We start from the raw sequence: 22,835 nt of genomic DNA on the forward strand, positions 1-22,835 counted from the left end.
AGCTGTATAGCCCTTGTGGCTTAGCGCTTCTTTTTTGATTATAATAATTTAAACTTAATGCAGGTAAAAAGTATTTAACTTATTTCCTGTCTGTCTCGAGAAATAAAGTTTTTAGGAAGTGCATCCGTCTCGCTCAAAGAAGACGGAGGATCAAGCTTCCACTGTGTCTTACACAGGTTTAGGGCTTAACATGAATTAAACAATTTTAATAGAAAATTACAAAAAGGAAATTGGCCCTGTGTGAATGAGGGAAATTATACGAACACTTTCTTGTAAAATTATTTTATGTAAAATTTGTCAATAATAAAAATGTTCACATCCTTCAAGTTACATTCTAAAATACTGCCAAAACATCAGGGTCGGCCCGTAGCTTCAGAAGTGTGACCTTAAAAAACAACAAAAAAGGAAAACACAAAAACTTACATATAATACAAACTTTACAATGATACAAAGAAGGGATCAGACAAATATTCACCATTTCAAGGGATGAACTTAACCAGGAATTTAACATCCAAAAAAAATCACTTTCATCATTTAAGCAGCTGCATCCATGAATATTGCATTGCAGTGGATGTAAGTGTGGCATGAGAGAGAGAGGGCTCAACAATTTGTACAATGCTGATGTCATAGTAGACATTTTGATCAACCAGTGCAGCGAGGTGGACGAATAAGCACCTTCCTTGACGCATTTTACGATGGAAATAACCTTGGCAAACCGGCCTTTCTGTATTACTTAGTAATTCAACTTGTACAACACACATTCACAAAAGTAAAAGCAATTTATATATAATGTATGTACATATAAATATGTACATGTATATATTTTATATACGTACATACATCTATATATGTACATGCACACTTTTGTGTGTGTGTGTATATACAGACATGGGTATGCATGTACATACACACACATATATATATACATGACAAAGACTGATTGTCAGTTTTAGGAAATTAATGATTTAAAAAAAAAAAAAAAAAACTAAATTTTTTAGCTGCACCATCACACAGCACTGGCTGTGCCACCAATAACACTGTGGCCTGCCTAAGGTCACACCAGAACAATTAGCATGCGTTTGTCAGTACTTTAGGTGACGTGGGGGTTTACAGGAGGCCGGCTCATACCACTCACTGCCTGGGCCACCACGCCAGACCCTGCACATGAGCTGGGCCATCCCATGCCAGGCACCACACACCGCCTTCATTCCACCTCAACACTGCACTGGCAATAAATCTTCTAGCAGTCAACAACCACTGAAGGACAGATAGGTGAACAGAGCAAGAATAACTTACACTACAAAGCACCCCATTAACAGTATTGAAACTACAAACTTACAAGTTGCCCTGAAAAGTGAGAACTGAGTGGACTGTGCGGGGTAGGGGGGGCAACCCCACCACTGGACGGGCACACGGGTGGGTGGGGAGGGGCGACCCTCACACCCGCCACGGGTCACTGGTCAGGGGGCAAGGGGCCGCGGGGGAGGGGGCACGCCACCACCACCACCACCACCACACTTGAGCAGGATCACCACCACCGTCACAACCACCACCACTGGTGGCCAGCAAGGGTGAAGGGAGGGGTAGAGTTGCATAGTGGTGAGTGTGCTGGGCGGCAGCTGCTAGCACCAGGTCACCTGTGAGGTAGTTTTCCCCATGCCTCACTTGGGGTTAAATGGGAAGCCCTGGCCAGGCATAGGCCCAGGACCAGGCATGCCTGGCCCTCCTGGTGGACCTGTCACAACAGGCCCTCCTGGTCCACCAGGGCCACCCATGGATCCAGGCATGGGCATGCTGGGGCCCCCACGGGTGTTGGTGGCGTACAGCTGCTGCTGGAAGCTGTGGAACTGGGCGGCATACGTTGGGTCAGCAGTGGTGGGGCCCATGAATGGAGAGTTCTTGAAACTACCCGACTGTCCCATAGATGGCGGAAGAGGCTGAGCTGTGTCTGGCGCCCCACACATAGGTCCACCCATGTTCATGCCCACAGGAGAAGTTTTAGGCCCATACATTGGTCCTGACCCACTCAACATTTGATTAGGGCCACCAGGGTTGGGACCTGGGCCAGTGGGCATTGGGCCTCCACTCATGTTAGGGCCAGGTCCTCCCATGGGATACATATCACTACCCATACCTCCCATCATACCACCAGGACTGGGCCCACGCATCATGGGTCCCCCACCACGAGGTCCCATCATTTGACTTCCAGGACCTAAGGCTCCACCCATCATACTTGGATTCATTCCCATAGGTCCATTAGGTCCCATCATAGGTCCACTTGGCCCACCCATGGGTCCATTTGGGCCCATCATAGGTCCACTGTGTCCACTCATCCCACCTGGCCCTCCCATGTGGCCACCCATTGGACCATTTGGACCCATGCCCATTGGACCATTTGGACCTTGCATGGGGCCACCTGGTCCTGACATAGGAAAAGGTCCATTAGGTCCACTCATATTACTCATATTATTACTCATATTAACCATAGGTCCATTAGGCCCAGCCATAGTACACATAGGTCCTGGGCCACCCATTGGTCCACTTGGGCCACCCATTGGTCCACCTGGTCCATTCATAGGTCCAGACATATGTCCTGTCATTGGCCCACATGGCCCACTCATAGCCATAGTCGACATTGGCACATTGGACCCACACATAGAATTGGGAGTACTACTGTTAGGGAACATGGGCGAACTCGGCACTTTACTGTCCACATTAGGATTATTAAACCTCGGTAAAAAGTCTAAGCTTGGTGGTCCTCGGGGACCATTTCCAGTGTTCTGTGGTCTAGCTGGCAGGTACTGTATAGTATTTGGAGCACTGGGTTTCACTTGCACATTTGCCCCGGGATACGGCCCGGCCATAGTACAGTTAGGAGCAGGGGGTCGCACCATGCTGTTAGGACCAACCATTCGAGTGTTGGGTCCACCCATCATGGACATACTGCTGGGAGACGTTCCTCTTGGACCACCACCACTGCATACCGGAGAGGAGATTGCTCCATGACTCTGCATCATGCCTGGACTGGATGATACTGGAGGCATTCCCATCCCCATTCCAGGACCATCCATCATGTTCCCACCAGGCATGACAGGTCCTGGCATTCCAGGTCCACCCATACTGGGTCCTGACATGTTAGGACCTCCAGGCATGACTGGTCCAGTAGGCATTCCAGGCCCACAAGGCATACCATGTCCACCAGGCAGCCCAGGTGCACCTGGCATTCCTGGTCCACTTGGTATGCTAGGGCCACTGGGACCAGATGGTCCTCCTACACTCATGGCAGGTCCTGTCCCAGTGGGCATGGTGGGTGTGGGAGCTGAAGACACAGGAGGTGAGGAACCAGAAGCTCCAGAAGTGAGCTGCTGGCTCATTTGAGCCATAGAGGAGATGGGGTCAAACACCTTGCCAGGGCCTGATACAGGCAGACCACCAGGTGTGCTGCAATTGGGGTTGAGAGGCAAGTTGGCTGCTGTTGGATTATGAAAATCTCCAGCTATATCCATAGATGCCATCTTACCTGGAGACATGGAGAACCCACTACTCATCTTGCTCATCATTGGATTGCTGCTTGCTGATGCTGGTGTTGGTCCACCCACAGGACCAGGAAATCTTGCTCCTATGGGAGTCATATCCCCTCCAGGACCGACTGCTCCAGACTGTAGAGGTGAAGCTCCTGGGAATCGTGGCATACTGTCTGCCCCACTAGGCGTTGTTGGACCACTACACATACTGGGAGTCTTGGGCGATGGAACTGGGAATCTGGAGTCCATTGAAGGTGTTTTGGGACCACTTTGACTACCACTGTTGTTACTAGTGTTGGAATTATTACTATTATTACTGTTATTATTACTGTTGCTGTTACCAGTGTTGGTACTACTATTATTGCTATTGTTGTTCGTAGGAGTTGTGGTGGCACTAGAGTTGGTTGACTGAGCTTGTGCCTGCGGCGATGGACCAGTGTACCGCTGTTGAGACCCCTTATTTTCTGGCGTTGCTTGAGGGGTATGAGGAGCAGAGTGCACTGGCATGCCAGGTGATGGCACGGGGAAGCGATCCGGTGTATTTGGACCTGTGAACCTTGGTGCTGGCTCAGAGGATGGCGTAAGAGGGGTAGTGGGACCACCCAATGGAGTTCCTGGGCCAGATAATCGACTCCCATCACCAACACTGGTATCTCCCAGCCTGTAACAAAAACAAAATAAGATTAAAAAAAATAATGTATCTGGCAAGCAAATTTCAACACAACTTTTTTGTTCAATTCATCAGCTCTTTCCCACAAAGCAGTGTTACTCAAAGAATACATCCATCATTCATTCACTCCAAACTATCTTTCCAAAAAATGCACAAATATGATTCAATGACCCATCAAACCTCAACATTACTACCTTAAGTGCAGGCAATGTACACTACCAGTAAAATTCCACCTGTTTTCCCTGAATCCCTTCATAGACATTTCCATGCTCACACTCCAAAGGTACATTTAATCTCTTCAATAAACTTTGATTTACTCTAACATACCCCCATGTGCCTGCTGGATACTTAAGCTATTACCTCTCAACCTATTTCAAACCCTTTTCTTAGATGTTACTGACTCCACCTTCCATCCATCTGAGATTTATGCATCCACTTGGTCAACCTGCTTTACTCCATCCTTTCTACCAATCCATAATCCAAAGAGAATGTCCTTAGATTTTTTCTGCCATTACAGCATTTACTACAGACTCCCATTTCACATGTCTTAAACTGAATTCTTAGATCACTTTTTTGCCTAATAAGCCTATATGTTTCAAACTCTGGTTTCTTGGTTGTAAGAAAACTGCTCTGTCATTGAGCTACAGGTCATCTTGCTAAAACAATCACATTTTTTGTATAATCTGGGAACTCTGTTGACTTGTTTAGAGGTTTTCACTTGTCAAATTATGCCAAGTAGCACAGGTATCTTCTAGAGATAGACAGAGATGCATTAGAAGATGAGACCAGTGAACTGAAAGAAAAATAACTATATATATAAATATAGTAACTTCATGAGAAGTGGAAAAGAATCCTTCCTCTGTAAGCCATGCATGTTGTAAGAGGCGACTAAAATGCCAGAAGCAAGGGGCTAGGAACCCCTTCTCCTGTATAAATTACTAATTATCAAGAGAAAATCTTTTTGAAAGCATTCCTTATTTTTTGGGGTCACCCTGCATCTGTGGGAGATGACCAGTGTTAAAACATATACAGGTCTCCCTCGAACATTCGCGAGGGTTAGGGGATCAAGAGCCTCGCGAATGCTGAAAAATCACGAATGTTTGGTGCCCCAATATATTGTAGGGAAATATAATACAATACTGCTTCCTTAACTTGTTGAACTATGAACAATCATAAAATACATGAAAATGTCATAAAATATTGTACTGAATACATACGTTTTTTTTTTTTTTTTTATTATCACACTGGCCGATTCCCACCAAGGCAGGGTGGCCCGAAAAAGAAAAACTTTCACCATCATTCACTCCATCACTGTCTTGCCAGAAGGGTGCTTTACACTACAGTTTTTAAACTGCAACATTAACACCCCTCCTTCAGAGTGCAGGCACTGTACTTCCCATCTCCAGGACTCAAGTCCGGCCTGCCGGTTTCCCTGAACCCCTTCATAAATGTTACTTTGCTCACACTCCAACAGCACGTCAAGTATTAAAAACCATTCGTCTCCATTCACTCCTATCAAACACGCTCACGCACGCCTGCTGGAAGTCCAAGCCCCTCGCACACAAAACCTCCTTTACCCCCTCCCTCCAACCTTTCCTAGGCCGACCCCTACCCCGCCTTCCTTCCACTACAGACTGATACACTCTTGAAGTCATTCTGTTTCGCTCCATTCTCTCTACATGTCCGAACCACCTCAACAACCCTTCCTCAGCCCTCTGGACAACAGTTTTGGTAATCCCGCACCTCCTCCTAACTTCCAAACTACATACATGTTATGGTTTAATAACATGTATGCCTCAACCACTGCAGTGCACTGCTAGTATTTTGGTACAATTTCTTTCTTCAATTATATAGTGTTTCTCAATCTCTTTACCAAAGGGCTGGCACTAGCAAGTTTCTTTGGGCTCATGGTTAATTATGTAGCAGTTACAGTCAATCTACAAGCACCAAACACAATGAATTATTGTGAAATGTTTGGAAGAGTGTGGAGACTAATGCTCACTCCAGCATAAACAAAGCCACACTGACTGACGATGCCTCAACCACTGCTTCAACCCTCGTATTTTTGTACAATTTCCTTCTTCAATTCTATCGTATTATTATTATTAATATGATAGAATTGAGGAAGGAAATAGTACAAAAATACGAGGGTTAAAGCAGTGGTAGAAGAAGTGGTTTATGCATCGTCAGTGTGGCTTTGTTTATACTGGAGTGAGTATTAATCTCCGCTCTCTTCCAAACATTTCACAATAATTCACTGTGTTTGGTGATTGTAGATTGAGTGCGACTGGAGTGGTAGAGGCAGCGGTTGAGGGAGTGGTTTTTAATAACATGTTGTTAATAATAATACATGTTATTAATAATAACATGTATTACTATTATTAATAATATATATCTTATTAAATACCACTGCCTCTACCACTCCAGCCACACTCAATCTACAAGCACCAAACACAATGTGAAATGTTTGGAAGAGTGTGGAGACTAATGCTCACTCCAGCATAAACAAAGCCACACTGACTGACGATGCCTCAACCACTCCTTCAACCCTCATATTTTTGTACAATTTCCTTCAATGCTATCGTATTATTATTATTATTATTAGCAGTAGCAGAAATGTTTGATTCTTTGCCGTGTTCAAGAGTAAACATATGATGTCACCGTCCAATACCTGTGCGAATAGCCATTCCAATATTCAGTCATGAATGGATTGACGTTATTTATACTGTAGTTTAATAGCAAATAATGAACAAAACACTCACCACACTGAGTGGTGGGAAGGCTGGCTGTCAGTTTTGGGGGTCAGAGGGAGGGTAGTAGAGACTCGTGGGTGGCGGGAAACTTAAATATGATTTGGCAGTTGGGAATTCGCAAATGTGTGAAGCCCGCGAATGTTGAGGGAGACCTGTATACAGTATATGTCCAATAAAATGGACCCCATAAAGCAGATATCATCTAAAACAGACAAAAAATCTGGCCAGACAAAGGTTTAACATGTATGTTGAATGGGATGTCCTATAGTGGACCAAATCTATTATATCAACTGACTGTCCAGTCTAATCATACACCCCACTTAATCAAAAGTTTGTATGGCCCAGTCTTCATCCAAGACCTGTTCATTTTCATTGTGGTGATAGAGACATGCTTCTCATGTCCAACTGAAACTATGTTGCTAAAAATAAAATTAGCAGGCTGCCTGCTAAAGAATTGTAGACAGTCTCCCACCACCCACATCTGGTACATGTACAGTCTCCCTCCTGCCTCTGCTGGCCTTCCCTTCCACTTAACTGAAACTTTCAATATACAGTGGTTCCTGAATTATATTAATCCATTCCAGAAGACATAATGTATCTCCAAAATATCATAACTCAAACCACAAAATATATGGTTTTTGGTAATTCATTCCAAAATGCCAGAACACACTCAACCTGCCCTTGGATTCTTTTTGTTGTTTAAACACTAGGGTTTTCTGAGTGATAAACAAGCATAGGCTGCAGTTTGAAATATCCAGAGGCATTGACACCAGCAACAGGGTAAGCCTGTCTTTCGCAGGCAGGTAGGCAAGCAGGCACCGCTTCTTGTAAACAATTATTTTGTTTCTGGAACTTAGTTTCAGCTGGACATGTGAAGCCTATACTGTACAAATAAGATTAAGTAGGGCTAACTCCAAACTGTTAAAAACCTAATTTATATGGTAATAGGGATTTGGTAAACATGAGAATTGTGATAATTTGTCAAGTATAGGACAGACTGCATTACAGTCTCTCATGTTAACATGACAGCCACTAAGGTAATAAGATAAATGAGTATCAGAATATAGCATTAGTTATAGTGTAAAGAGAATTTGTTGTAACACTTACGGAGACATAATATCAGAATCTCGAAGGCTGGTGTTTGGCTGTTTCTGAATGGTCAGTTCCTGACCTTCAAAGGTACTGAGGTATTGTATCTGTTGGGGGGATGGGACTGGCATAAGGTTAGGCTCCTTTCCTCCTTGTGGCTGTCCTGCTTGCTGGTGCTTTTGTTGAGCCAAGGTTTGTAACTGTCTCCCAAATGATGTGTCACCTGTAACAAACACCAACAACTGTAATGTTTCTCTGAGTTAAAAAAAAAAATCTTACATAAAAATTCTTTTACATATATTTTTTATTATGTATAATACAAATAAAATATATCTTCATTATTGTACTTCACTGTAAAAATAATGAAATCCAGTAATGTGGGCAGGCAAAGATTATAGTTACCACGAGTCTTAAAATAATCAGATCACAAAAATTACAGAAGAAATACACTTAATTCAAAATGTGACATGTAGTATGTGGTCAGTTTTAAGAAACTCTTCAGCACTGTATGACCCTTGTGGGTTTAGCACTTGGTTTTGATTATAATAATTTAAGAAATTCTTGTATTTACAAAAAATGCTAAACCCATATGGATCATTCTGGGCTTTAATTCTAAAAGATAATGTTAATGTTATATAACATCAAGAGGGAGAAAACCATTCGTCCTAAAACAGTACGTATTTCATTGTAAGACCCCCTGACTAATGTTACTACTCTCCCAATCACTTTTTATGTTTTTCTTAAAGAAAAAAAAAAAGGTCATCTCACCTGACTGTGGTGTGTGAGGCTGCTGATCTTTCTGTTGTAGTGATGGGCTGGTGATGGGAGGCCCACTGACAGGAGTTGTTGGGTTACTTGGGTTTAGTGGTCGAGGAGAGTCACCTGGCCCTGCTAGTCTCATGCCTGGCCCTCCTCCTGGACCCCCTCCTGGCCCTCCTCCAGGCCCCCCTCCTGGCATACGAGGGGAAGTCATGGCACACATAGATGGTGACCCCGGAGATGACAAGGGGCCATTACCAATGGGACGTGGACCGTGATATGGGGGAGGTGGACCCTGCATACGGGCACCAGGGCCCATGGGGCGCATACCACCAGGACCCATATTACCACTCAATGACCCAGGCATCATAGGTCCTCCTACCATGTGACTGCCCATACCCATAGGTCCTCCTGGACCCATAGGACCACCTGGACCCATATGACCACCTGGACCCATAGGCCCACTTGGTCCCATAGGCCCACCTGGTCCCATGGGTCCACCTGGACCCATGGGTCCACCTGGGCCCATAGGTCCACCTGGTCCCATAGGTCCACCTGGTCCCATAGGTCCACCTGGACCCATAGGTCCACCTGGTCCCATAGGCCCACCTGGACCCATTGGACCCCCAGGACCCATTGGACCACCAGGACCCATAGGTCCCATTGGACCCATAGGACCCATGGAACCATCTGGACATCCTGGACCACCTTTTTTTCTCTTACTTTCAAAAAATTCTGCTTGCAATCTTTGCCACTCAGCTTGAGCTGCCATAGATGATGCAGGATTTGGTCCAGCCATCATCATAGATTGGGGCCCACCAGGGCCCATTCTCATTCCTGGGACACCTGGACCCATTGGGCCACCCATCATGTTTGCTTGCGAGGTCATCATCATGTTATTTCCCATGTGGCCTTGACCCATCATTACCCCACTTTGGGACACCATAGAATTTGGACCACCAGGACCCATCATACCTGGTGACATACCCATCCCAGGCCCTGGGCCCATGCCAGGACCCATGCCTGGCCCTGGACCCATACTGGTGTTGGGCATGCCTGGACTTGGGCCCATTCCTGGACTAGGACCCATTCCTGGTGAGGGTCCCATATTTGGACTAGTGCCCATACCAGGAGAAGGTCCCATTCCAGTAACTGGAGATGGACCCATGCAGGTAACAGGTGTTGCTTGGGAACAGGATGGGCCTGACTGGGAAACCTGTGAGACTGATTGTGTTTGACTTTGAGAGCATGGCATCATATTTGCTACACTTTGACCCGAAGAGCAAGGAGGCTGGTTTCCAGGATGGCCATTATCATTCTGGCTTGGAGAATGGAGTTCTGGCAGTAATAATGCTTGCATGTGACGTATCCGAGCCATTTGTTCTTCTCGGTGCTGACGCTGTTCTGGTGTGAGGTGATCATCTGGTACTTTAACACCTGCTGGGGCACCTACAATCATCACAAAATGTTAGAAGGGCCAATTTATTTAGATTTAAGTATAATGGAACAGGTGAATGAAGCCTCAGATAGTCAAAGAAAGAGAGAATAAAAGCATCCCTATTTTCTTAGAATATTTACTTTCATCTTTAACCCTTTCACTGTCTCGTATGTAGATCTAAGTTATTGATGCCAGGGTAATTTATGTAGATCTACATTACTGAAGCCAAGGTTGCACATGCAGATCTTTGTTTTGATCTAGTTCCCTCAGATAAGCTGTGAGCAGTAAGTTTTGGCCTAGACAGAATGAGTCTGTGTGGCGAGTGTGCACAGAATTAAAAATCTTGCCCCATGCACTGCATCATGGAAAAAGAAAACCTCTGACCTTTGTGTCTGGTTTAAAATAGTGACTTGGTTTTTTATGGTTTTATTGGTTATTTCTTGGTGTTATTTAATAGAATGGAAGATCTTTCTTCTTTCAACACACCGGCTGTATCCCACCGAGGCAGGGTGGCCCTAAAGGAAAAACGAAAGTTTCTCCTTTTACATTTAGTAATATATACAGGAAAAGAGGTTACTAGCCCCTTGCTCCCGGCATTTTAGTCGCCTCTTACAACACGCATGGCTTACGGAGGAAGAATTCTGTTCCACTTCCCCATGGAGGTAAGAGGAAATAAACAAGAACTAGAAAGAAAATAGAAGAAAACCCAGAGGGGTGTGTATATATATATGTTTGTACATGTATGTGTAGTGTGACCTAAGTGTAAGTAGAAGTAGCAAGACATACCTGAAATCTTGCATGTGTATGAGACAGAATAAAAAGACACCAGCAATCCTACCATCGTGTAAAACAATTACAGGCTTCCGTTTTACACTCACTTGGCAGGACGGTAGTACCTCCCTGGGCGGTTGCCGTCTACCAACCTACTACCTATAAGAATGGAAGATACACTGCCAAAACACAGATAATTTTGGTTAGTTTCAGGACCAGAAGTAGCTTGAAATTGACCTCATAATATTGGAAATATTTAATTTTTGACAATTTTCCTGAGGACAGGTAAGGCATCCCCATACACTTCCCTAATCTATTTTATGGGTTTTTACTAGGTTTGCTTCATTTGCTGAGATGACAAACTATAACCACTCATTCTTGTTTATATTTTATTAATCTGAGAAATAGCGTTAATCTATTTTTTGTGTGATGATGACTTCAATATGGAGGGCAAGTGTAATATAGGAGAGGTCTGAGGTTAACCTTTTACTGGGCAGGAGAGGCCTGAGGATAATAAACAGAGGAAATGTTGTTTTGGTGCCAGGAATGTCTACTGTGTTTATTTTGGACTCTTTAAACTGGAATTCTTTTGAATTTGGTGTAAAATTAGCCAAATTACCAACTTCTGTGTAACTTATAGAGTAATTCTGATAGTTAAATGGGCAGTTTCTTGTGCTTAACTGACAGAACGGAAGGCACATTAGCGAAATTGCTAAGAATTTAGTCAAACTAAACAATAGAATTGGCTTGAAATAGGACTCAAAGAGGGTGAAACTGCTATTGCGTAAGTTGCACCCAGACTGCTAATTTTGTGCCTGCTTAATTCCTTGAGTTTTCCATAAAATTATGTATATTTTGTGTCATTCCCGTTAGAAAAAGATTCTCTACCTTTTTTTTTATATGGTGACAATACTGTCAGCATTTTTAATTTTGAGGTTTCCAACAGTGAAGAGGTTAAACTACATTTAGTCTTACTTTTGTGATATATTTTTCTCAAGACTTGTTCTTGAAAATTTGTTATATAACCAATGCTGTAATAAGAACCACTTCAACCATAAAGCAAACTAAGCAGATGCCTAATATGGAAAAATTTGGAGAAAGGCAAAAAGAAAAAATCTTGGTTCATTGTGTTTGTTAGTTAGCCAGGTTGTGGAGACACTGACCCCTCTGAAGCCTCCTTCAGATATACTGCTGCACATCAAAGATATGTACAAATTTTAGGGGTATATAGCACAGTATTCTTAAATCTATACACAGGGGTATGCAGTTGATGATATAAAACAAGATCATCAGAAGTTTGGGAACCAGTGGTCAAGAGTATTTGCAGGTAGTTTTTAGGTACAATGTAAGAGAAAGGAATTACTGAAAGGTAGAAGAGTGTTGGTTTGACCTTATTAAATAATGGATGGGAGTGAATGAATGGTGTATATAAGCTGAAAAAGAATGAATCAAAACAATAATGGACAGACAGAGTAATGGATGTACAGTATTTGCACAAAAGTGTTAGTTGCATAGTTTATTATATTCATGGGGAAGCACTAAACTAGTATGGGTCATACAGCAGTTGCACAGTTAAAGAGATATGTGAAGCAGACTACTTTTTTAATAGAAGATGCAAAATAGACACTTTAATGTATATACAGTGGAACCTCGGTTTTCGTGATTAATTCATTCCAGGAAGTCTGACAAAAACCGAACAGTACGAAAACTAAAGCAATATTTCCCATAAGAAATAAAGTAAATCCAATTAATCCATTCCAGACACCCAAAAATATTACAAAAAATACATTTTATAGAAAATAACTATAGTTTTACATACAGAAAACAATGAGAAATAAATATAAATGACTAATGAAATGGATAAATGAACATTTAACATCACTTTTACCTTTATTGAAGACTCTTGTTGGCATATGGAAGATGGTGAGGAGGGGAGAGAGAAGAGAGGTTATTGTTTGGAAGGGGAATCCTCCTCCATAAGGACTTCAGGTATCAAGGCCCTACCCAGGGTTACTTCCCTTCTTTGTCTTTTACTGGCAAGATCAGCCATGCATACGCCACTTTCATACTTTGCTACGAGTTCTTTTTTGAATTCTATCGTGTTTCTCACCTTCTTTATCAAAGGGCTGACACTCGGAACTTTCTTTGGCCCTATGGTGGCTTATTTAGCAGTCGCACTCAATAAATAAGCACAAAAAAATAATGGATTATTACGAAATGTTTCAGATGAACGCGTGGGGTAATGCTCACTCAACGAAAAACAAAGCCAGACTGAGTCAGAACGCACAGGATGCTTTGTGTGGGCCTGGGCAGGCAGATATGTTTAGTATGGCAGACTACGAAAACTGGGACAAAATTTCAAGGAAAAAAAGTCATCGAAAACTGAATCCTATGAAAACCAGGGCATACAAAAACCGAGGTTGCACTGTATAATTACTCTGACCAAACCAATAAAAACAGATGGATTGTTCAATACATATTAAGTGAAAGAAGAGATACAGTACTGGTATACCTTGTACTCTCTGTCCATTAGGTCCCATCATAGGCATCATCATCTGTCCACCAGGTCCTGGCATCCCTGGCCCTCCAGGACCCATCATGCTTGGTCCTCTTGGTCCCATCATTCCAGGTCCCCCATTATGCCCTGGGCCCATCATACTACCAGGACCTCCAGGACCCATCATGCCAGGACTGCTCATGTCTCCATGACCCATCATAGGCCCCTCACCCTGTGGTTTAAACATAAGTTTTAGTAACATTTTTCTTCCCCAAACATCATACATGTATTCTATAAATTGTTTAGACATAATGATTAATGTTAATTATGTCTAATAAAGAAATTATCATCAAAGTAATTAATGTTAATCATTAAATTGATGTAATTATCTAAACTACTTAATTTTATTACTTGGCTGTTTTTTTAATGAATCTTAAATATATCATTATAATAAATCAACTTATATCTTTTGTTTAAAATATGCATAAATTATATTTTTCATAGGCAGAGCATATCAATGATGAAGATAGATAATAGAGGCACTCACCATGGGTCCCATCTCCCCACCAGGTCCTCCCATAGGTCCACATGGACCCATGGGTCCACCAGGCCCCATGGGACCATTGGCCATCATAGGACCATTAGGAACCATGGGACCTTTCATATGGCCTCCCTTGTTGCCCTTGACAACTAAGTTGTTCAACCACTGGGCAGGATTATGCCGGACAAACTGGGTGGTCTTCAGAGGGTGTTTCTGTATAAACATAGAGATATCAATACTACTGCCTGCAGTAAGTATTCACTACATAGATTTATATATTTTTTTTTCAATGAACTGGCTGTATCCCACCAAGGCAGGGTGACTTAAAAAGAATAATGAAATCTTTTCTTTTTAAATTTAGTAAATTATACAGAAGAGGTTTTACTAGCCCCTGGCTCCCAGCATTTTAGTCACCTCTTATGACACACATGACTTACAGAAGAAGAATTGCAGATAAATGGTTCAAAGAACCAACAAGTTGATGAATTAGACACAAGTGCAACACTTGGGTATTTTCTACTTTCCCTTGGAGATGATTTGTATATACATGAAGATATTAATACTACTATAGGTAGTAGGTTGGTAGACAGCAACCGCCCAGGGAGGTACTACATTCCTGCCAAGTGAGTGTAAAACGAAAGCCTGTAATTGTTTTACATGATGGTAGGATTGCTGGTGTCCATTTTTCTGTCTCATAAACATGCAAGGTTTCAGGTACATCTTGCTACTTCTATTTACACTTAGGTCACACTACACATACATGTACAAGCATATATATATACACACACCCCTCTGGGTTTTCTTCTATTTTCTTACTAGTTCTTGTTCTTGTTTATTTCCTCTTATCTCCATGGGGAAGTGGAACAGAATTCTTCCTCCGTAAGCCATGCATGTTGTAAGAGGCGGCTAAAATGCCAGGAGCAAGGGGATAGTCCCCCCTTCTCCTGTATAAATTACTAAATTTAAAAAGAGAAACTTTTGTTTTTCTTTTTGGGCCACCCTGCCTTGGTGGGATACAGCCAGTTTGTTGAAAGAAGAAGAATTAAAATGGTGAAATCTATAAACAAAATTAAAAAAATATGTTTTGGTTAGCAAGACTGGAGTTCTGGAAATGGGAAGTACAGTGCCTCCACTTTAAAGGAGGGGTTTGGGATATTGGCTATTTGAAGTGACATCTACTGTCATATAAAAAAAATATGCTTGTACATGCATGTGTAGTGTGACCTAAATGTAATTAGATGTAGCAAGATGTACCTGAAATCTTTTATGTTTATGAGACAGAAAAAAGACCCCAGCAATCCTACCATCATGTAAAACAATTACAGGCTTCCATTTTACACTCACTTGGTAGGAGGGTAGTACCTCCCTGGGCAGTTGCTGTCTACCAACCTACTACCTAAATTATTATAATTATTATTAATTAAAAAAAAAGAGCCAAACTTGAATGGGTTACATAGCTTTTACCACATTAAAGGACTGGTACAATACCTCTAGTAATTTCTTTGTCCCGGGTTGAGCACAGTGAAAGGCGATGATATTATGAAAGGATCCTTGTATAACAGCCTCCGCAGCTTTGTTGGCCAAGTGGGTAGTGAAGACGAAAATCTGGCTCTGTTGCTGCATGTACTGGGCATCACTGGTTGACACTCCTGCCCCTGACCCGCCCTTCACCCCCATGCCTCCCATGCCCGCACCCAGAACACCCCCGTCCCCTCCATCTGCAAAGAGTGTAAGTTTGAATATTAGTAAATGATCTATAAGAATGTCAATGTATTCAAATGAGTCTGGTGTTTTATAAAAAATGTAATACAGTACAGATAAGACTAGGTTGGAAAACATCATCTGCTAATTTATTTATAAATTTAATACATGTTATTTTCTTTTAAAATGGCAGGATTACTTTTATTTACCAGTATAAAATTCAGTCATCACTATAATTTTATTGAAAGTACTGTACGTATTTACTCTCACTGTAGTCCAGTTAATTTAATTTTTACACTAGACAAATTAATAATGGATATAAAATATATTTTAGTTCATTAAAATAATTTCCACACCAATTAGGTGGCAAGATGGTATACTGTACAATATCTAGTGAAAACCAAATACTGTACTGTACAGGGATTAGCAAGTAAGAACCTACTAAACAAATTAACATTTCCTGCTTTAAAAGGACATACTGAGAGGAAACTAATCAACAAATAACTAACAAGAAGACATTCATATTTCAGTGAACTGTACAGCAGCCAATATAGCTAATGGCTAGTTTCTGATATCCGGATTATTTTTTCTCAAGTGCATTCAGCAGTACCACTCTTACTAAGCAGTAAAAACAATGGCAGGGAAACTCCATATCCACTAAATAAGACTGTTGCACATCCTGCAGTTTGCTCTATTTTACAAATTCATTCAAGATTGTTATCAAGGTGTACAATGATCCAGGACAAACTGAAAAGCAGTGCAACTTTCTTCTTCAATGTGCAGGTTCCAAACACAGTATTGTAACTTTCATATTTATGCATAAGGACACAATATGTAGATCAAATTTTTATTAGGACTATGTTTTACTCAGAGGAGAGCTTCATGATAAATCTATGAGTGACTTTTTCAGTTCTAATGAAGGCCTGAAGCTACCATGAGTAGCAAAATTCATTTAATAAATGTCCTGAACTGTACATAGTCTTTTTTCCACAACCTGAGCAAAACGTCCCAGTAAATACTTGTTCTGTAAACAGTGTCTTTATACTAATACTATAGGAATTATGCTGTTACATACACATCTATACTTTTTAACCATTTTATAACACCGTGCCGCCTCCATATCTGATATTTTATTCTCAGTTCCCAGTTTCTTTCTTATAAAACTTAGCGGTAAATGATTTTATTTCTCTGGTAAATTAACTTCCAGTAAGGGTATTCAACACACATACTCTTGACTACAATTAAGGTATTAATAAAAAAATTGTGTATGATAATAGTACCTTTGCTTGACTCACATTATATACAGTACTGTATAAGGCTCAACTATTTAGGTACATATTTCCACTATGTAGACACAATGCAAGGTATGCATGATATCCTACCTGCTGTGTGGAGTTGGGGTAGGGAGACCCCATCCAGGCTGCCAACTCCTGCGCAGACACCCGCCACTTTAGCCCCGTCACCATCACCAATAACGTTACAACCTGCCGGCACCATAGGTACCCATGCTCACCATCCCAAACTCACTAAATATATTGGCAATAATTTTCTGCCCACACATATATTTTCAAGTTTAAGTTTCTTGTTTTTCCCTAATAAATTTCAAAATAGCATCTTCACTCATTTTTTTGGATACAGTGCCAACATGTACAACTATTACAGTGCCAACATGTACAACTATTACAGTGCCAACATGTACAACTATTACAAAGTCACATCATTCACAATGTGTATGTTTTAGTTTTCTTTGTTATTCTCTGCTGCTAATTTAGATACAGAATATGATCATTAATAAATCCAGTAAAGATATTAATAATCCTTACTTCATATAAAATATGAATGCAGTACTTGCTATTTTTATTATCCCTTCTCTTTTTTTATTTCTAAAATAATGAAAAAGGATTCGAGGAAGATTATGAGATACTGTATACACAAAATACAACCATTCAAAATAAAAGTAGTTAAAGAAATAATAAATTACAGTGTAGAGGCAGAGGAGCATTAATGTTGTGTTAAGTTAATTTGCTTACCTTCACTAGTATGTGGCGGAGTGGTGGTGGTGGTTGTGGAGGTAGTTGTTGTGGTGGTAGTAGTGACAGTGGTAGTGGCGGTGGTAGTTGATGTCGTAATAGGTTTTATATCTCCTTCTGGGCCTCCATTAGCTATTTCTGTTTTAACCTGTTAAATAATTTATGATGTTAATACTACTGCTACATCTGTTATGTCATCAAGGAGGAACTTTACTACTGTATAGTAATAATGTATGTTAAATAAACAATATTATAAACAGTTTATTATGGCTTTAAAAACAATGCACATTAATGGCACAAATCTGAAGATTTTATTGTCATTTGTAGTTCATGAAACAAACATCTAACCCTTGTACTGTCAGTCACATAAATCTATGTCACATAGATCTATATCTGGGTCTGTGCACTGGGGGTGCAATGTATAAAAATTAATCCTGCCCTATGTAGTGCGTGATGGGATCAGTTAACCTCTGTCACTGTGTTTGGGTTACAATAGTACTATGACTGAGACGCATTCTTGATTGGTTATGTTTTAATGGCTCTTTCTTGGGGCAAGTTGATAGCCCAGAAGAAATACTGGTGAAACAGAGAAGACTTTGGTCAGTGCCAGACAGGTAATGGCTTGAAATAGGTCTCAAAATGGCAGAAATACTGTATTTAAATTTTGTCAAATTTTCTTAGGACGTTTTATGGGTTTTTACTAGATGTCCTTCATTTATTGGGATGGCCTAAACCATGACCAATCATCCTTGATTATATTTTATGTGAAAAATAGGAAAAAACTTTATTTTTTTTGTCTGATGATGGATTCAAAATAGAGGGCAAGTGTCATATACAAGAGGCCTGGGATGTGATGAGGAACAGAGGAATGTTGCTTTAGTTCCTGTAATGCCGACAGTGTTTATTATAAACTATGTTTATAAATTGGCCAAATTACTGAATACTGTGCACTACACTGATAGTTCTGAAAGTTGAATGGACAGTTTCTTGCACTCGGTTGACAGAATGAAAGGCATATAGCCAGGAATCTGGTTGATTGGAGCAATGGTACTGGCCTAAAATAGGCCTGAAAATGAGCAAAATGACTGATGCTTTAACTGTCTGCAGACCGCCAACTTCACACCTACATAATTTCACAAAATCACTGATGTTTTAATTGTCCGGAGATCACCAACTTCGCACCTGTGTAATTTCATAATTTTATCATCAGATTTTTCATTTCAAGTGTTGTTGCCTTCATGGTGTCCTGTGGCTGTGTTGGTACTCAGTTCACATACTGAGTGTCTGTGGTTTGATCCCTGGTATGGGTGGAAACGTTGGGTATGTTTTCTTATATCACCTGCCCCTGTTCACTCAAATAGGTACCTGGGTGTTAGTCAATTGTTGTGGGTCACATCCTGGGTGTGACAATATACTTTAGATAGGGGAGAGCTCAATACATATAGGTCATATAGTGCCTGGGGGAATGAGAGGCACTCGGGTTTGATCCAAAAAAGGAAAGGGCAGGTTCAATTCCTTGGATCAAGAGCTCACTGGCATCAGGGAACCTTCTTTGAGGAAGGTGGGGGGGATTAGAGAAACAAAGGTAGTAATAACAATTACTTCCCTTGTCTTCATTTTGTAGTCCCAGAATGTACAGTTTAACATGTGCACTCTTTACCTGTTTTAACATGAATCAGAATATACATCGCACAGTGTTTAGTGAATCTGACACTCAAGAGTACAACCCTGGTGGACGAATGGAAGCTGCTGCTGTGGCCCATCACCTACAAAACCTTCACCTTTATCCTTAGATATACAGTGAACCCACTAATTAACAGACTAATGGGAGGGAGAGGGTATTTGTTATTGCTGACTGTTCATAGATTCAAATTACAAAAATAATTTTTTCATGATTGCAACATAATCTGAATCAGCCCACTGATTCATAAGACTATTGGATACTAAGAATACAGGTATTGGAAATAAAAATGAAGTTGAAAGTGCAGTACTGAATAGCAATTTTATAATAATTCACATTAATTTTACTTACCTGTTAGTGGTAGATAGATGAGATGTAAACTTCTTTCTAGGACTAACTGTTGAACCTTTATCACCAGCATCTACACTAAACTTAAGAGCAATCTGTAAACTCATCCTTACTGCTAATGATATCAGATACTGTTTCTTAATACCATATTCCTCACACATCTGTGCCAGCAAGGCACCACACTTCATCTTCAAGTTTCTGCTTAACACTCAGATTTACTTAGTTTCCTCTTGGTACCACCACTTGCTCAAGAATCCATTGTTAATTGCACTTTACTTTAAATGTTAGTAAAGTCACATAAAACACAGTAAATCTGGGAAAATCAGAGACTGTATGATAAGTGTATGTGTGAGTGAGCACAGACATTAAACTGACATAGGCAACCTATGGTTTGGGAAACAACGAAAACAAGACGGGTTCGGAAACACTGGATTGCGTCCAATGATTCAGAAGGACAAAATCCTGAATCCAGACTTATCTACATATTTTGTCTGATAATTTTAAAATTTGCCTGGTCATTTTTTTTTATCCATAGTTTATGAAATCCGTCAGGTGGGGGTCTGGAAACATTGACGTATCCTTTTATAACAATGACCTATGTTAGGTGATTTTTCCCTGGCAAACTAATGAGTGTTCAATTAAACTACACCTCACAGGTATGTGAAACTGCCATACCTATAGCCACTATCTATGGTTCTCTTACCCTTGCAGCCCTGTCTAGGGCTTGATACCTGAAGGATGTTTGCTGAGGGTCAATGCCCTCAGGGCCTAGTCCCAGATCAGGCCTAGTGGTGGATGAAAACATGATCAACCAGGATGTTACTGCTGGCCACACATGGTCCAACATACACACCACAGCCAGGCTGATGAGACCTTGTATTCTGGGATTGCATAAAATGAGAAAAAGGTACAAATTCCAAACAAAGGCAGAATAGACTAAAAGAGGTCATTCAATAAACTGACCTTGGCAGTAGTTCCTGCTTTGTTATTATTATTGGCATTGGTGTTGTTGTTATTGTTGCCGGGGCAGGTGGAGGCAGTTTTGGACACTGGATCATCACCATTGAGACAGGGCGTAGTGGCAGTTGCAGCATCGGGGTCGGGCTTCACCTCTGCGCCCACTTCTTGCTTGATGGTTGCGGTTGGGATTTGGGCAGCATGTGTGTTGTTGGCTTTGCTCCGCCTCCCACCACCACTTGTTGTTTTCACCACACCACCGCCTTCTTCCTTCACCCCCCCGCCTGCACCCCCACTTCCCTGCTTCACTGTACCACGCATACCCCTGCAACCACATATACAAACTGCAACTACATATTTAAAACCTGACAACAAAATGAAAAATATTAAATAGTATTACCATGGTACACAGTAGGGAATAATGTAATTTTAAAGCACTAACTATTGGTCTAAAAATGTTATAACTTTACTGAATATTTTTACTAAATGTTTCTACTAATTTTTTTTTTCAACAAACCAGCCGTATCCCACCAAGGTAGGGCGGCCCAAAAAGAAAAACTAAAGTTTCTCTTTTTAAATTTAGTAATTTATACAGAAGGGGTTACTAGCCCCTTGTTTTTACTAAATGTTTCTACTAAATGTTTATAAGTTTTTTAAATTAGCAATAAAATAAATTTCAACATATAAATCAAAGGTAGGAAGTTCCAGCTGCTTAGGTATGGAAAGAATGAAGAACTCAAAAGGAACACTATACAGCCTCTCGCCACTTAGCGACGTACTCGTTTACCGATGACTCAGACTTACAACGGGCTCTCTGACCAGTATGCATACTTAAATAATGTATATTAGAGCTGATTTCCTCTATTCTGTTTATTACAATATACAGTACACTACTGTATGAACATTTAAAAATATAATAAAAATGTTGTAAATGGAACAAAGATGACATTCAAGTAATATCAAAGATGGTTGACATAAACCCACTACCATTATAGTATGCTCCTCGTTTAGCGACGAATTCGTTTTGACACGATATTAGGAATGGAACTCCATTGTTAAGTGAGGAGAGGCTGTGTACAAAACTAAGAGGGTCACCAAATAGAACGAAAGGAATACGTAAAAGACTTGGGAATAATTATGTCAGTTGACCTTTCTTTAACCCTTTCAGGGTCCGTCCCATAGATCTACGGCTTTACGGTGAGTGTCCAAACCGTAGATCTATGCCATGAGCTCAGCTCACTCTGATAAACTGTGAGTGGTACATTTGGGCCTAGATATGAGAGAATACATCTATGTGGTATGTGTGCACCACATAAAACAGATCCTGCAGCACACTGTGTATAATGAGAGAAAAAAACTGAAATCATGATTTTTCGATTAAAACAGCAACTTTGCAGTGTTTTTTCGTATGTTTTTTATAGTTGTATTTGCGATTTCTTGGTCTCATTTGATAGAATGGAAGACATATTACAGAAATAGAGATGATTTTGATTGGTTTTAGCACTGGAAATGGCTTGAAACTGAGCTCAAAGTAGCGGAAATGTTAAATTTTTGCCGATATTCAAGAGTAAACAAATGACCTTACACATCTAATACACGTCAGCTGGTGGGTCTAATATACATTCACAAATATGGTGATGATATTTATACAATTATTACAGTATTGCATAACAGTAAATCTTCTATTTTTTGGTGTGAATAAAAATTCATTATGTGAATAAAAAATCAAAATGAAATTTATTTGTAAAGCCTCAAAACATAACTAATGAACAGAGGAAATGTTAGTTTAGTGCCAGGAATGCCTACATTGTTTATTCTGGACCCTATTTTGAAATTGGAATATTTTGAACTTTGTGTTAAATTGGCCAAATTAACAATTTCCGATCACTTTATTTTGTAGTTGAAACAGTTGAGTTGGCGATTTCTTGTGCTCAATCGATAGAATAGAAGTAATACTAGTGAAATAGCTAAGAATTTGGTTGATTGGAATAATGTAATTGGCCTAAAATGGGAGTCAAAGTCGGCAAAATCGCCGATTCGTAAATATCGCTGACACATCAAAATTCGCGAGAGCAT

General features: G+C 40.7%; 1 protein-coding gene across 5 annotated transcripts in view; it reads right to left on the reverse strand.

The window, feature by feature from the left end:
* Window positions 1–266: 266 nt before the first annotated feature.
* LOC128697830 (collagen alpha-1(I) chain) overlaps window positions 267–22,835 on the reverse strand; it is a 596,471-nt gene continuing 573,902 nt past the window's right edge. For 4 of the 5 annotated variants that reach the window (XM_053789760.2, XM_053789762.2, XM_053789761.2 and 1 more), the window contains 9 exons: window positions 20,766–21,084; window positions 17,774–17,921; window positions 17,126–17,227; window positions 15,531–15,760; window positions 14,049–14,255; window positions 13,517–13,733; window positions 8,805–10,244; window positions 8,055–8,259; window positions 267–4,185 (listed from right to left, as the gene is read on the reverse strand). In XM_053789760.2, coding sequence (XP_053645735.1) covers window positions 1,662–4,185; window positions 8,055–8,259; window positions 8,805–10,244; window positions 13,517–13,733; window positions 14,049–14,255; window positions 15,531–15,760; window positions 17,126–17,227; window positions 17,774–17,921; window positions 20,766–21,080 — 5,388 coding nt within the window. In that variant the 5' untranslated portion in view covers window positions 21,081–21,084 and the 3' untranslated portion in view covers window positions 267–1,661. The remainder of the gene's footprint in view (window positions 4,186–8,054; window positions 8,260–8,804; window positions 10,245–13,516; window positions 13,734–14,048; window positions 14,256–15,530; window positions 15,761–17,125; window positions 17,228–17,773; window positions 17,922–20,765; window positions 21,085–22,835) is intronic. The other variant, XM_053789763.2, reaches the window with a different exon arrangement.

This window comes from Cherax quadricarinatus, chromosome 68 (genome assembly GCF_038502225.1).
Source record: "Cherax quadricarinatus isolate ZL_2023a chromosome 68, ASM3850222v1, whole genome shotgun sequence".
In the NCBI taxonomy this organism is placed as follows: Eukaryota; Metazoa; Arthropoda; class Malacostraca; order Decapoda; family Parastacidae; genus Cherax; species Cherax quadricarinatus.